This window comes from Brachycentrus maculatus, unplaced genomic scaffold, assembly GCF_059751285.1.
Source record: "Brachycentrus maculatus isolate JH-2025_06_01 unplaced genomic scaffold, ASM5975128v1 h1tg000124l, whole genome shotgun sequence".
In the NCBI taxonomy this organism is placed as follows: domain Eukaryota; kingdom Metazoa; phylum Arthropoda; class Insecta; order Trichoptera; family Brachycentridae; genus Brachycentrus; species Brachycentrus maculatus.
In genome coordinates, this window is record NW_028280877.1 from 751,546 (window position 1) to 767,100 (window position 15,555).

General features: G+C 34.9%; 1 protein-coding gene across 1 annotated transcript; it reads right to left on the reverse strand.

The window, feature by feature from the left end:
• Positions 1–1,403: 1,403 nt before the first annotated feature.
• Positions 1,404–15,426, reverse strand: LOC148309420 (epoxide hydrolase 4-like). The gene is made up of 7 exons (XM_088260124.1): positions 14,824–15,426; positions 12,961–13,262; positions 6,947–7,076; positions 5,115–5,287; positions 4,411–4,495; positions 3,600–3,735; positions 1,404–2,921 (listed from the first exon to the last, which is right to left on the reverse strand). The coding sequence occupies exons 1-7, from the start codon at positions 15,163–15,165 to the stop codon at positions 2,812–2,814; spliced, it is 1,278 nt and encodes a 425-aa protein (XP_088116250.1). The 5' UTR covers positions 15,166–15,426; the 3' UTR covers positions 1,404–2,811.
• Positions 15,427–15,555: the final 129 nt, after the last annotated feature.

The following is a 15,555-nucleotide window of genomic DNA, read 5'->3' on the forward strand; positions in this document are numbered from 1 at the left end:
ACATGCAAATAAAACTATGTATTATTCTAACAATAACAAAAAGAATCAACATTTTCAACTACAAATAACAAAATTTAAAGCTTCTCTGCGGGATGAATCAAAATTATCCATTTACTTATTGACAATTAAGTATTCATTTATTGATAATTATCCATTAAATCATTGATATTTAACCATTAATTAATTGAAAATTAACCATGAATTCAATGATAATTAACTAACAATTGAGAATAATAATATTTAAACTATTGATAATTAATTATGAACACATTGATTGAAGTATTAATTTATTGTAAAATAAACTATGGATTTATTTATTGATTTGGCGTTTAATTTGTAGAACTCCATTTTAATTTATGTATTAATTTTAAATCAAACACAGATTTTTTGAGTCTACTAAGTTGTAATTTATTAACAAAAACACATAAAAAATTATATTGTGACAATCGTTTCGCCTTGTTAGGGCATTATCAAACGAATGTTATCAAACATTCGTTGGATAATGCCCTAACAAGGCGAAACAATTGTCACAATATAATTTTTTATGTGTTTTTGTTAATAAAATACAACTTAGTAGACTCAAAAAATCTGTACTTTTAACCTCGGCTCGTAACGCATGTCTGTATTGAAAACTATAATGCATGTTGGTCTTCGGCTCGACCAAAAATCGCATGTGTAAGACATTTTGTGTAGTTTTGAGTGTTTAAATGGTGCTATGGTGGTGAAGGGTAGTATTGTTTGCATGCTGTGTTAGTGATTGTCCTGACGAAGAGACGGGTACGTCTCGAAACCGGTAGACGTAAAAATCTCGGTGAGTGGTTATATACTAATTTTATTAACATTTTTGTAAAAAAAAAAAAATAAGTAAAAATGACTAACCACAAAGTAAATGCTTTAAATATTAATAATATTGACAATACAAAAAATTTGTGTTTGATTTAAAATTAATACATAAATTAAACTATGGATTATTGAAAATAAACCATTGATTTATTGATTCAATTATGCATTAATTTCTTGATAACAAACCATGAATGATTTATTGATGAACAACCGTGCTTAAACAACAAATTAATGGAGATGTTGCTACTGTATTATTTATTGTATTGCAAATGTTTTTTTTTCTAAAATATAACAATTTAAAATATAACAATAACTATAATTGTTTTGTATGATGTCTATGTTTAATTCATATCAAATGTTTTGGCAACATACATTGAACTGTGAAAAAAGTGCCAAAAATATTTGGAGAATAATGGAGATGTTGCTACTGTATTATTTATTGTATTGCAAATGTTTTTTTTTCTAAAATATAACAATTTAAAATATAACAATAACTATAATTGTTTTGCATTATGTCTATGTTTAATTCATATCAAATGTTTTGGCAACATACATTGAACTGTGAAAAAAGTGCCAAAAATATTTGCAATAAAATTATGCAAGAATATTTCCTATTGACTAAGATGAACATATATATTTTTCATCGAGATTATGTGATGATATTAAACTGTTATGATATTGACTCTTACTATTACACACTCCTAGCGAGATCACCACATATATTTTCAAAATCAATTGTATCTTAAACACACACAACCACAACCCCTATGAGTATAATCAAGTTTTGTACTGACTTTTCTTGGTGGAACTGCATATTCTATAATAAAACGATAGATATTTAGCTTTTTCCACTTAAATTTCATCAGTCAAATACAATAAAAGTAGAAAAAGCTAAATTGTTGTCGTTTATTATACACTACAGATTTTAACCTTTCCCTCCCAGTGATATGTATTTACTACAACTCAACTTCTCAAATGAGAATATCAATATAAAATAAATACCGATATAGATACCGAGCCGTATAGATACGGGCTCAGAATTTTTTTATTCCTCCGTAAAATACTTATAATAATGAAAGTAAAAAAAATATTAAGTTATTCATCTGCAGCGACAGAAATAAATAATTTGTGAAAAAATTGGGAATAAAATCACCAATACACAAACGTTTCAAACATGCGTCATATGTGCATGTCACATGTCGTAACGTGTTTACTCCGCCAGTCCAATAGTGTGCAGATCGTCTTGCGCGACGGTCGTGTCACTACGCCAGCTATAACAGCCACATGCGATGTCTTTTAGAGCTAACATTACAAAATTGTTACATTTTAACTTCAACTATGGTCAATAAAAGCATAAAACATTTGGGAATATTTATATTTTTCCAGTTTTTAAACCACATTTTCATATGGTGTACAAAACACATATCACTGGTGCACGCGGAAGTTTTTTAGCACCGTAAGTGGAGGGTTAATAAACCTTTTAACTGTAGCGTAAGAACTTACGATATTGCACATGTTCTGAAAAATACAAAAAAAATAATGACAGAATCTATCTTTACTGCATGTTTTGCAAATTTTGTATAGTTTGACAACGCCCTCGTAAGGTGTCACAAAAATAATTGAAAAATTCAGTAGAATCGCAAATTGTGTTTGATTTGTGTTTTATATTATTCAAGTTCACGTTACCTTTGGTGAAAATGGCAAGAATCAATCTCGCTGTTGAGTCTGTGATTATCAATTTGCCGCACTAATGAGTAATATTGCAAGTAGTAACAAACCACATTGACCGTTCCTAGAGTGCACAATGACTTGAGCCTTTTAAAACCAGAAATCAATACATTCCAGGGAGTTAACATCAGCAATAAATAAGCTAAATTTGTGATTGCGTGCCGGGTTTTAGCTAACAATTACGATGTCATGGAACGCAGAGGCATGTGGGAGGTGAATGGTGAGAGGTGACTGCGCCGCTCATGTGAAGAGATGGACGGCCCCGAGCATGCGCCCCACCAGCCCGCGTGCGGCGTCTACGCTCATGAGGGACAAGCTGGACTTGGGGACGTGTGTTATCTTGTCATCGGCTGAAATAATTCAGTCACATTTAAAATAAAAACAGGCAAAATATGAGAAAATTAATGAAGCTGTCAGCAGTGTGATTCACTACTGGATAGAATACTATATCCACATGGTTCAGTCATAAAATGGGCAGGGTTTCTTGACCATGTGATTTCATGGTTTATTTTATGGTCACGGCACCTGCCCATTTTTGTTTTTATATATTTTTCTTATTTTGTTATCACTAATTTATATATATTTCATCATATACATAAGTATTACAAATATCAAATTACAAAAATGTGCCCTCATTGAGTTTTCCTGTGCAGAGGGCACATTTTACTTTATTTATTTATAAAATTATAATGAAAAAAGATTTTTAATGCAATCAAATATGACACGGTCGAATGATACAATCTATTTCAGATCTACCCACTTCTATTATCTATTTACCAATAACTCTTTTATATTTAGTTTCTATTTTTAACGACTTTATGGATACTGGAAGCAGGTTGTACAACTCTATAGGAATCTGGAAAGCAGTACTGTTCACACTGCTTTCATACGATTGAGTAAACACAGCCTCGATTTGATGCGATGCCCTACGCACCAACTGGGTGAATGAAAGATCTAAGATGGATGAAAGGAGATCCAAGAACCGGGAGCGCAGGACTTGCAGATGATGACGCAGTTGGAAAACTTACTGAGTATGAAATCAGCAAGCAGCTGATTGAAGTGAGAGGGTCGTTCTTGGTGGGGAAAGTGCCCCGCGCCTTCCACGATCTTCACCGTAGCCTGCGAGCACCACTCTGCACTACGCACCATGACCTCCAACGACACCTGAACACAAATACAATTTTATATTGCATTATATTCTTCTTCTTCTTCATAAACCCACTGTCCTCCACTGCTGTGCTGGTCAAGGTTGTGGGCGTCGGTGTACCGGCCAACGTCGAGTCGGAATCGGATCAAGCTGACTAATTGAACTAAACACTAATCCCTTTCACTGCCTACACCGGGGTACATCTAGAAAATTTGGTGATGAACTTACAACCTTGTATTTATTTAGATTGGCAGTGACAGGTATATTGAAAGCTTTTAAATGTAAATTCACAGTAAAATCAGGACACAATTTTATATTGTTTCACATTTTCAATCAATTTCGCAACTTAGTTCAAAAAAAAAAATTGCTAAGCAAGAGCAGATCTCTCAGGAAGCCTAGATGCTTCTGCATCAGATCTGGGCATGCGGTGGGACAGCTTTCAATGTCCTCCACTGCTGTCCTTTGATATAAAATCCCAGGGGGAGGGGTTGAATATAAATATTAGTGACTTTACACTCTAATGTTTATTTCATATTACCTTGGACTGGTCCCTGGAGCGCATGAGTGATCGCCTCGTCTCCATGCAAGTAGCAATCAAGATAACTGCATCAATATGATGTAGTTATCTTGATTGCTACTGAGCATGTGGACCGAGATTGGAGGAAAGAAGGATTAGAAGGAAGAATCCTTACCTGGGGATCTTTAGTCCCGGTAATTAGGAGAACGGGTATCTTTATTTTCCCTCGATCCTCCGTAGCTTTCCAAAATATGAAGTTCCTGGAATTTTAACACCTACTTTTAGTTCACAGGAAAAACATACATACGCCCACGCATGTATCTTAGTGTAATGTAGCTATAATATGTATAACACTCTCCTCATCATTCATTGTTCACTTTAAAAAATGGTATTACACAAAGTGAGCGATGAATGATAAGGAGAGTGTTACATTACCAAAATGTTATCAATGCTTTTAAAATACAAAATATAATGCTTTTAACAATCAATTATTTTTTAAATTTTATCGGATCGTGCGTGAACACACTGCGCATAAATTCGATCACGCTAAACTGTCGTAGTCGCTTTCATTTTTCGAAACCGGACTGCCGGACGGTATAATTACGGGTAGTGCACAATCGCCCTATGACTGATAACCTGTAAATACCCAGACTTCCATATTCTTCTTCGTCTATGTGAAGATAAAAATAACTCCTAAGTGAAGAAACCCAGATTTGTAAACAAGAGTTCGGAAACCAAAACAAAAGCTTAACAAAAGTTTAACAAAAGCTTTTCTCTGTCGCCATCTTGTTTTTTCACTGTCGCACGCTGTTTTATCGGCGGAACACTTTTTAATTTTAAAATTGAAGGGATGCGTTTGTTGTAGATGTATTATAATACCTGAAGTAGTTAATGGGTCCCGTCCAGTCCTGTCGCCGGGAGAAGACGTACTTGTAGGCCTCCAGCAGGGTGGAGGAGCTGCTGTTGGCGGGCTTCTTCTGCAGATGCGCATAGCACTTGTCTATGAGGGCCATGTCGTCGCGCAAGGCCTCGCACTCCACCAAGAAGGGCGCCTGCAAATCCCAAGTAACTTCACATTACTCGAAAGAATCACTTAACCAGGTAAATAAACTTCCATGTTCTTCTTCATCTATGTTGAGATGTCGAAAATGTGTTTTTCATGGTGCCAGAGTTTATTAGAATATGGTATATTGCGTTGGTTGGGCCTAGGAAATATATCGTACATCTAATAGAGATTCTTCACACTTAACCCTTTGCACTTGAATGGCAACAATATGTCGACATGGTAGATTCCCCGGTAAATGGGTTGGCGACTCACGGAGGGACAAAAATTGGTAAAGGCATGAGACTTATGAATTTTGTGACACTTGTCCTGGGCAGCCTAGGATACCTTTGGGCGATTGTTTTGTTAGATACCATACATTGAAACACTATAAAATTATAAAATAGTAACCAATTGTCTTTTTTTTTCTTAAATAAACCGTTTTAAACAGTTATCTATTGGTTTTATTGTCAATTTGCTGTTTTTTTTTGCATTTTTTTCTAAAATCAACTATTTTTGTGCAATTTTGCAAAAAAATACACTCGAATTACTGGTATGTCATACAAAAAAAAGTCTCGAGTGCAAAGGTTTAATATTTTTAAAAAATAAACTAAAGTAATTATACACTAATAATACATAATAAAAATCAATATTTTACTATTTTAAGAGTGGTAACAGTGAGTTATACTCTTATAATAAAGCTTTAACAAAAATCCAACAGATGTCACTATGGACCTTAAATATTGTATTATAATAAGCAGAATTGTGATCACATTTCAGATTTGAAGTCAATTTGCATTTTTTTTCTATCAATGCGTAACTGACAATTCAATAATGCAACATGGCGGCGCCTGAATGATTTGATATCTTGTATGAAGCGATATAATTCATTCTAAACGTACAAAAAGAGATTTTTGAAACGTGAAAAACACTCTAAATATATGGTTGTCATATTTATACAATTTTGAGGTATTATACGGAACATTTTACGTTTAAATAAAAAATTATACTTTATATTTAGACCTGAGATGGAAGCATAGCTTCCGAAATTAGTCATTAAAATAAAATAAAATAACTTAAGTGGTAAAAAACAAGTGTTTTCGTTTTAATTTCATCATGTCACTACAAGGTGAATGCCGAAACAATAAATAAAATAAATGAAAAATATTTACAATTCCTTTAAATAGTACAATACAGATGCCATATCGCTCACTCCTTTCAAAAACGTCATATATCAAAAATCGACAATTTTCAGTTGTGCATGTTTTCGGAATGCCCAGAAAATGTACTATATCCCAGCAAAAGCGGCATATTTTTAACTTTATTTACCCGCTACAGGGCAGAAAGTGTTGTTTTTTTTTTCATTTTGAAGAAAAGGTATTGTTTAATAATTTTTTTAAATATACTAAATATTTTTCAAATGGAGAAAAAACATGCATGTTTTACCTAAATAGATCTGTTGCACAGTAAAAAGTTCAACAAGTGGCTCGATATTTATTTTTAATACATTGTATTATATTATTAAACTTTAAAAATGATCTCCTGAAAAATCAAGTTTTTTGATATATGACGTTGTTGAAAGGAGTGAGCGATGTGATATAGTATAAAGTTACATATGAATGAATATTTTACTTTGAAGGTATGTTCAAAATGCATATATTAGACCGACCTGTGCTGTGTGCATCCATGTGGAGTTGAACGGACTCGTGGGAGGGAGGGAATCCCAAAACAGGTTGGGGTGGGGAGACGACACGATCACCAGCCTCTCTATCAGCTCCGGACACTCGTGGGCCAGATACCTGCAAGATGCAAAGCAAAATAACCTAATAACAGATCGATAACTGTACACAATATCAAATATCTTCCTAAATTTCAAATTCTGATACAGTGTTCAATCAAATTTAATATTTATTTTATTAATTTAATATAGTTACAAAAAATACTACAAATGAATTAATTTGCTAGATATTTCTACTTTTAATATACCTCATACTAGTTACGCTGTGCCTCTCAAAAAGAGACTAAATTTGAAAATTTTAATTTTGTTGGACAACATTCGAAAACAATGTTCAATTAAATTTAATATATAAAATATATCACTAAATTTAATATTCCAATACAGTATTTGGCCAAATTTAATATTCCAACATAATAATAATTTGGATAATTTGTATAGCGCCATTTTCGTAAAATACTACCTCAAGGGCGCTTATAAAGACATAATAATAATAATAATAATAGGATGATGATGACAATGATATACAAAAAATAAATGGATTAAAACGTCATCAATCGGTCTCGGGCCGTCGAGTCTGGAGCGGGGAAAAGATGTTGGTCAAATTCAATATTCCAATACAATGTGTACTAGTGGTTGGGAATCATCATGGCATATTTTTACTTTCAAGTTTTCAGCCAGGATATTTGTCTTCTTCCCAGGCTGCCTTTACTTTCTACTTTGCCTTGTAATATAATATGTATCATTTCATATTCCTTAACATATTTTGACTACACGTAAATATGATTTCTCATCGCTGATTGTATTGTTTATATATTTATCAGTAATCGTAGAGACAATCTCTTGAGTATAATCTTTTTTCTTCTGATAAGAGATAAAATATTACCCAAAAGAATTATCAGGAGACTGACTTATTAGTGATTTTAAAAGTCTAAAAGAGAATGAAGATGTGAGGAGAAGAACCCAACAGTCCCTCATGCTGGAACTCCTCAAAATAAGAAGGTGGACTTGGTTGGACACGTCCCTAGAATGCAACCCGAGAACATTAACCCCCCATGTCTCTACTTCCAACCCCGAGGATTCCGGCGCCCCGGAAGGCCGCTGAAGACCATTCACCGACTATACTCAGCGGAACTTCGAGATACCGAACTGACCTGGGAGGAAGCCAAGGAGATGGTTTTTTGTTACTTTATTATTTGTGTTCCAGTCTTGTTAACCTTAATCCCATGTCCCAAAATGAGAAATAGAAATTACTCATCGGGAATATTATATGTATATATCAGGGGTTCCCAATCTTTTTCAGCCCGCGGCGCCCTTACAAGTTTAGTATTTTGTCACGGCGCCCTACTTTGGTAAGCTATTTGGAAAAGACAATGTGACTATATATAAGTATTCACATATATTATAGTCGAAAGAAATAGGTAGGTACACAATAAAAGTAGTTGGGTAGAAAGATGCTAGCTCTCAAAAAATAAATTGTTGCTTTATATGTACCCGAGAATATTTGTAGTTTCGGATAATGATAGAGGATCGACTTACGGCGCTCCTCTTTACTTTCTACGGCGCACCAGGGCGCTGCGGCGCACACTTTGGGAACCCCTGGTAAATATGATGATTTATGTATGTAATATATATATTTTTTTTTAAATAAAATAAATGGTGACAGAGTGACTTGGAGACGTCTCGCGTAGGCCATATGATCCACCTAGGAAGCGAATATGGAAAAAGAAGAAAAGAAGAAGAGAAGAAGAAGAATAAAAGAGAATTGCTTCAGAGACGTAGTGTATTTAGATTAGGTTAAGTTGAAACCTTTTTCCTATGTCAACGTCTGCTTTATGTGTGCCAAATTGATAACTTTTCCCAGACAAAACACACATATCACTTTAGTAAATAAAACATCACACTTGCGTCAGACAATATTACACGTTATTTTGTATGTTTATTTCATTTCTACGTCCAAAGTATCATTTTCGCTGGGCATCGCCATATCCAATTTATTAATAGTAACATGTTTTAGAATTATAAGAGAAGATAAGAACTTTTTAAATCATATTTATAATAATTTTATTTATTTTATATGTGTCAGGTTGTGGTCCCGTGGTTAGTGTCGCGGACTCTTAAGTCAGAGTTTCTCGGTTCGAACCCGCTCTACCACAATTTGATATCCATTTCCAATTATGAGCCGCTTAGGTTCACAGAAATAGTATGAAATTGAAATATTTGTGTAAATTATTTTAAAAAATACACAAATATTTCTCTTTTTAAAAAAATAAAATTATAATTTGATGCAAGAGAAGGGGGATAGCAGTCTGCATAAATGAATTCGGTTTACTTTCATTTTTCTTTTGCCAACTCCATGCTTCACTACAATACATTAGGGTTGGTACCAGGACTACATTGTGTACTGCCAATTTAGCTGTCGCTGTTAAATTTGCTATAACTGATTTCAGTGCACCATTCACTCTGTTTCCAGCATTCACTCTCCTTTATTAATCTTTCTATCCCTAGAACATATAGGAAATCATCTACATGTTCCATAATTTCTCCATTTACCAACATATCACACCCAGATCTACATTCATCTATTTCAAAAACCACACTTTGGATTTGCCAACATTTATTAGCAAATAGCTTTCCTTGCGTGTGCATAATGTGGATTATACTTTTGCCACCAACGCCTGCAGGTCTTCTGCTATTGGCAAGAACAACATCGTCAGCGTACAAAAGGCAAATGTCAAATTGTTCATTCTAGCTCCAATATTTAAACCTTTCAGTTCATTCATTCTTTCATGGCATTTCTCACTGTCTCTCTCAAAATTTGCAAGGCGGAAATGTTGTATGATTTTCGTTTTTTTATTTAATTAAATTTAATAAAAATACAGAAAGAGATCCTTTTACTTATTACTTACTTACTTATAACCCTTATCCGCACCCAATGGTGCATAGGGCACTGCATCAAATTGACGCAGTGTTTTTTTTATCATTACTTACATGAAGGCAAGGTGATCACTCTTGCGCTTCAGGAACCAGTCCAGGGTAATATTAAATAAATATTACAGCGTAAAATCACTAATGTTTATTTTCAACCCCCCCTGGGAATCGAACCCGGGACATCCAGCACGGTAGCTAAACACGCTGATCATTACACAACGGAGGAGGACAAATACTTATATATATATAATACTTATATACTTATATAATACTTATATACTAGTAAAATCTTGTGACATAAGGATGATTTTATTGGATTTTAATATTTTTGTGGAGTTGTAATACTACTAGTTTAACCCAACCGACTTTCTTATTACTTATAAAAATAATATATAATATCGATAACCACTACCGAGCAATCTTGATAATGTATAAAATTTAAGCATAATGATAAAATACAATTATTTAAGATTACATAAAAATAATCAGGGAAACAAGATTAATATTACAAAAATAAACAGTAAGCGCTATACATTTTCACATCGCAACATAGATGAAGAAGAATATGGAAGTCTGGATACATACAGGTCCTACGAACCGTCATATGCTGGTTTAACTTTGAATCCTCAGATCGCCATGGATTTTCGTAAAGACATCTAGAGGAATACTAAAGAATCCATGGATGTTACAGAAAGATAACATGATTCGAAGGCATGGCCTAGGTGATGTTGCCTATGACAGAAGGACCTACAACCTGAGGACGAGAAGAGCTGACCCAACAGTCTGCAAAGATGATAAGTTGGGATGGAGCCAGGAAGAAGATTCTATACAAGAATACTTCAGATAATCGCCCATCTAAATTGAAAACTGATAGTGTTTTACTGGAATAACATATTGTGTCATAAGCAATCGGGAAAATCTAAGAAATTGAATATATTTCAAAGTAACGCTGTTTTGTGAAGTAATTATTGCAAAGCCGAATCACGATTAGGGGAAATTATTTTTTTTCCGGAGGTATTGCACGCTCGTTACGTTGAAGTAATGAGTAATTTAATGATAACATTTATTTAACGCATGTTGTTAGAGAAAACTGGGTCAAATTATGATCCTTGAACTGCGTGAACCAGACAGTTGTTTCCGTGGAATTTAAATAAATTCAATTTAAAAATAGATAAAAAAATTAAGTACACCACATTTGACAATTCTTTTAATAGATACTTTAATAAAATTGTAAGTGAAAACACTTTTTTTCCACATGAGTTATATTTATTATAACTAGTTTCGGAAGCTACAGATGCTTCCATCTTCTGGTCTGAATATAAACTAAAGCATAAATAATTATCTGTACTGTTAGTGAGGAGGGGTGGTAAGTTAGGGGGAGGGGGATGATTCAAAGGGTGGACTTTGAGAATAAACGAAAAATGGAAAGCAAAGGTGAGGAACATTGAAATAAAATATTATTTATTAAATTATTATAATAATTAAAGTTTTTTTTTTAATTAAAAATTTTTAAAGTGACTTTCAAAATTTTACCAATCATGGCCGACGCTCCATCAGTTGTTAATCCATTGATTAAAAAACATTTCTTATGGCTTGGAAAATATCTTCACGTTTTGTAGTATCTTTCAAGCTTAGAAGAATTGATTATGCTCGTGTAACCTGAAACGATCTATTAACACCACGAAGAAATATTGCAAGCTTTGACGTACCGGAAATATCTGTGCTTTTGTCGAAAGCTAAAGAACATCATTTAAAAAAATTATATCGCTACGCAAATTCATAACTATTTCTTCTGAAATATCATTAATGCGATGAGTTATAAGACATGTTTGAGTTTCAAGAAGCCATTTTATTTAACAGATTTAATCGGTACAAATTTGATGTAATTTAATCGGAGGCGAGTCCGGAATATCAACGGAACGAACACATCTCCGTGTGAAAACTGAGTAGTGACAAAAAAAAGCCCGTGGCCACGCTGTAAGCAGACTGCCAGTTCTCCAACGCAAAGAGCCACAAGTTATGCACGGGAAATATAAATCACCAGAATATATGCATTTCGTGTAATAATACAAATATTATTTTTTGACATTTCATCAAAGATGAAGAAGAATATGGAAGTCTGGGCATTTACGGGGCTTACGACCGTCATAGGCTGGTTTAAGTGATCACTTTACACACGTGTAACATTCACCAATTCTACCCATTATTGACAACCACACTACTCAAATTCTTGGAAGTTCTATATATATGAACCAATTTAGAAACTTTGTTCTTGAATCACTAGAACTTCACTAGAGACATCTATTGGTGAGATGTAAAGAAGCTTTTTTATTAAGCAGAAACTCTTATATTAGTATGTAGGTCGTAAGCCCCGTAAATGCCCAGACTTCCATATTCTTCTTCATCTTTGATGAAATGTCAAAAAATAATATGAAAATAACTCCTGTAATTGGAGATAATCCAGATTTTGTGAACAAGTATTTGGACACACTGAAAATGTTGTAAATATAAATATTATTAGTTTTCATAACATAAATATGATTTAAAATACATTCTGAAGGACCAAATATTTTTTTAAAAATATGTTTATCATACATACATGACCGCAAGCCGTACGTAATGGCGCGGGCTGGGGGTTGGCTGCCCTTGGTCTAAACTATACGTACACAATTATCAAATCCCATTGCCAGCGGTCCGCAGGCGTAAAAAACTACTACTACTACTACTACCATCACGCCATTTCCCTGCAGGGGTAGCCAGAGAGGATGGAACGCCACACTCTTCTGTCCTGACATACACATCCATACATCTAGTCATACATGCCCTCCGATTACGCAGACTTTTGACACTGCCAGATTTTAGGTTCTGATTGATCTGATCGTGCCAATTCTTTTACTGGCCGAAATGTGTTTATTATATTGATAATGCTTATCTCAGCCTTGCATTGTTGCCTTATTCCCTTGGTGTGTATTTTTCACAAATAAATGATCTTTTGAATTAAAAAGCGGCCATCTCACCATGCCAGCATGCCGCCCAGGTCGTGCCCGACGACGACGGGCGCGCGGTGCGGGGGCCGCGCGGCGATGGTGCGCAACAGCGCGCGCAGCGGGGGCAGTGCGGCCGCGGGCGCGTAGCGGCGGCGCGGGGTCGGGCGGTCCGAGTCTCCGCAGCCCTGCAGGTCCAGCGCGAGCGCGCGCCGCGAGCCCGCCAGCGCAGGCAGCGTCTGGCTCCAGCCCACCCAGCAGTCCGGGAAGCCGTGCAGCAGCAGCACCGGGGGTGCGCCGCGGTCGCCCGACTCCACATAGTGGAACTTCACACCCTGCAAATTGAGACCGATCAATTAATTTTTTTATTTTGATTTAATAAAAGAGAAATATTTGTGTTTTTTTTATTATTCACAAAAATACCTCAATTTCATATTATTTCTGTGAGCCTAAGCGGCTCATTATAAGAAATTGGTATCAAATTGTGGTTGAGTGGGTTCAATCCTAAAAAATCTGACTCGAGTGACCGCGACACTAATGGCGGGACCAAAACCTGTAGTTCAAAAAAATTTTGCGGTGTGATTGTCAATCATGGGTAGAATGGTGAACGTTACACGAGTGTAAAGTGATAACTTAACCAAGCCCATGACGGTCATTAGCCATGTAAATGCCATGTAAATTCTTCTTCATCTATGTTGATATGTCAAAAAAAATTGCGTTAAATATAATTTTAAAAAACATATTTACAGTGCGTCCAATAGAAGTCTCTAGTATAATTCTAGGGATTCAAGCATGATGTTTTGAAATTGGATCATTGAACCACGGGACCACAACCCGACACATATTTTGTACATTAACACTTATAAGAATCAATGGCGTAAGAATCAATGGCATAAACACTGCAAGTTTCCCCACTGTGAAAGGTGAAAGACAGAAATGCATACTCTCCCCTGACCTGTTAAACATCTATGGGGAATACATAATGCACAGGGCTCTCTACGAATGGAATGGAGGAGTGTCTATTGGCGGTATGAAACTGTCCAATATACATGATGACACTCAAGGATTACATGAAATTATAGTGACTTTAAAAATGAATAGTAAACCCACCAGCAAGTAAGAATAAGCTATAAAGTTGGACCTTAAGTAGGAACACGAAAAAACGGTGTTGCCGTAGCTAGATTTCAGAGTTACTTGAACGATAGGTAATTCAAAATACAAAGTATGACGCATTTTATTATAATCATTGATTCTGAAATTATACAGTGCATTGGTTTATATGTTCCTGATAGTTAGCTAGAGTATACCGTACAATATCGTATTGGACATTGAAATGTTCAAATGTTATCTTAATCGTTAACTACGCGAAGACAAGTCTTGTGCTTCAGGTAACAGTTCAGAATGATACTGAATAAACAAGAATCGAACCAGGGACCTCCAGCATGATAGCCAGATGCGCGTACTACTGCATTACGGAGACGGATAATACGTTGTTCCATAAAACTCTGGCTTTACCGCCATCGTATGACACAAATGGAATCTGACATTTTTTTTAAAGTTGTGGCAAAATGAGAATTTTTTTGACTTTGCGAACATTGCATTTTTTTGGCAGATGCCAATTTGTCCCATCCAAAACTTTTTATTCATTTAAACTGTATCAGTTAGTTGTTGAATTCAGAGTCTCATACACACCATACACGCAAACCATTACACCAATAAAGTGGCAATTAATTTTATTATTACATAAAAATGAAAAGGTGTCAATATTCATTATTGACACTGATCTGTCTCTAACCAGAATCATACGATATTATGATTCATTGACATGACAAATAACGGAATAATAATAGTCACAACATTTAAGTGATAAAATAAACATTAAAAAAAAATACATACCTCAATTTTGACATAAGAATGTCGCCCGACGGAGGTGTCAACCAAAATCGACGGAGGACTGTCGCGTGTTTTGATAACTGTCGGCACATTATAGTTCCAAATCCATCGGACACAAATCTTACCACAAACCCAACAACTAAATAAAATAGCGTATAAATAAATAAGAACCGTATTCCAGAAAGAAACCGGAATTATAACTTTTTCATTCTTCATCGCAAAAGCCGCCGAGAGGCAGCTTTTTACACTTAGTAAACTGTCGGATAAAAGCCCGGCGAATCCTCTACGCTTGATTTCACACTGAAGATCATTGCCACTAACATGGCTGTAATTAGTTTTACTCATTGATATCTTTTCTGATTGATATCAAAGGTCAAATGCAGTCAATCCTTATCGTGGGTAATCGCAAAGCGCCACCGGTAAATAAAAATAACAAGACGGAATCAATGTGACATTCACAAAAGCGACATTAAATTTAGAATTAAATTACAACTAAACGACACAAATTAATCGAACCACAAGGCTCATGACAATAATAAATAACATTTAGTTTCCAAACAACACTTGGATTGAAGATTAATTTTTGATTTTGCCACATTTATTTATTTGAGTATTTTTAAAAACGCTGCTGTCCCGTCTATTGCCATTTAAAAAAAATATACATCGGCGCTACCAACCTTTATTCTCATTGTGGGCTATTCCATACAAATTCGTGTTACCTAAATAGCAATAAAT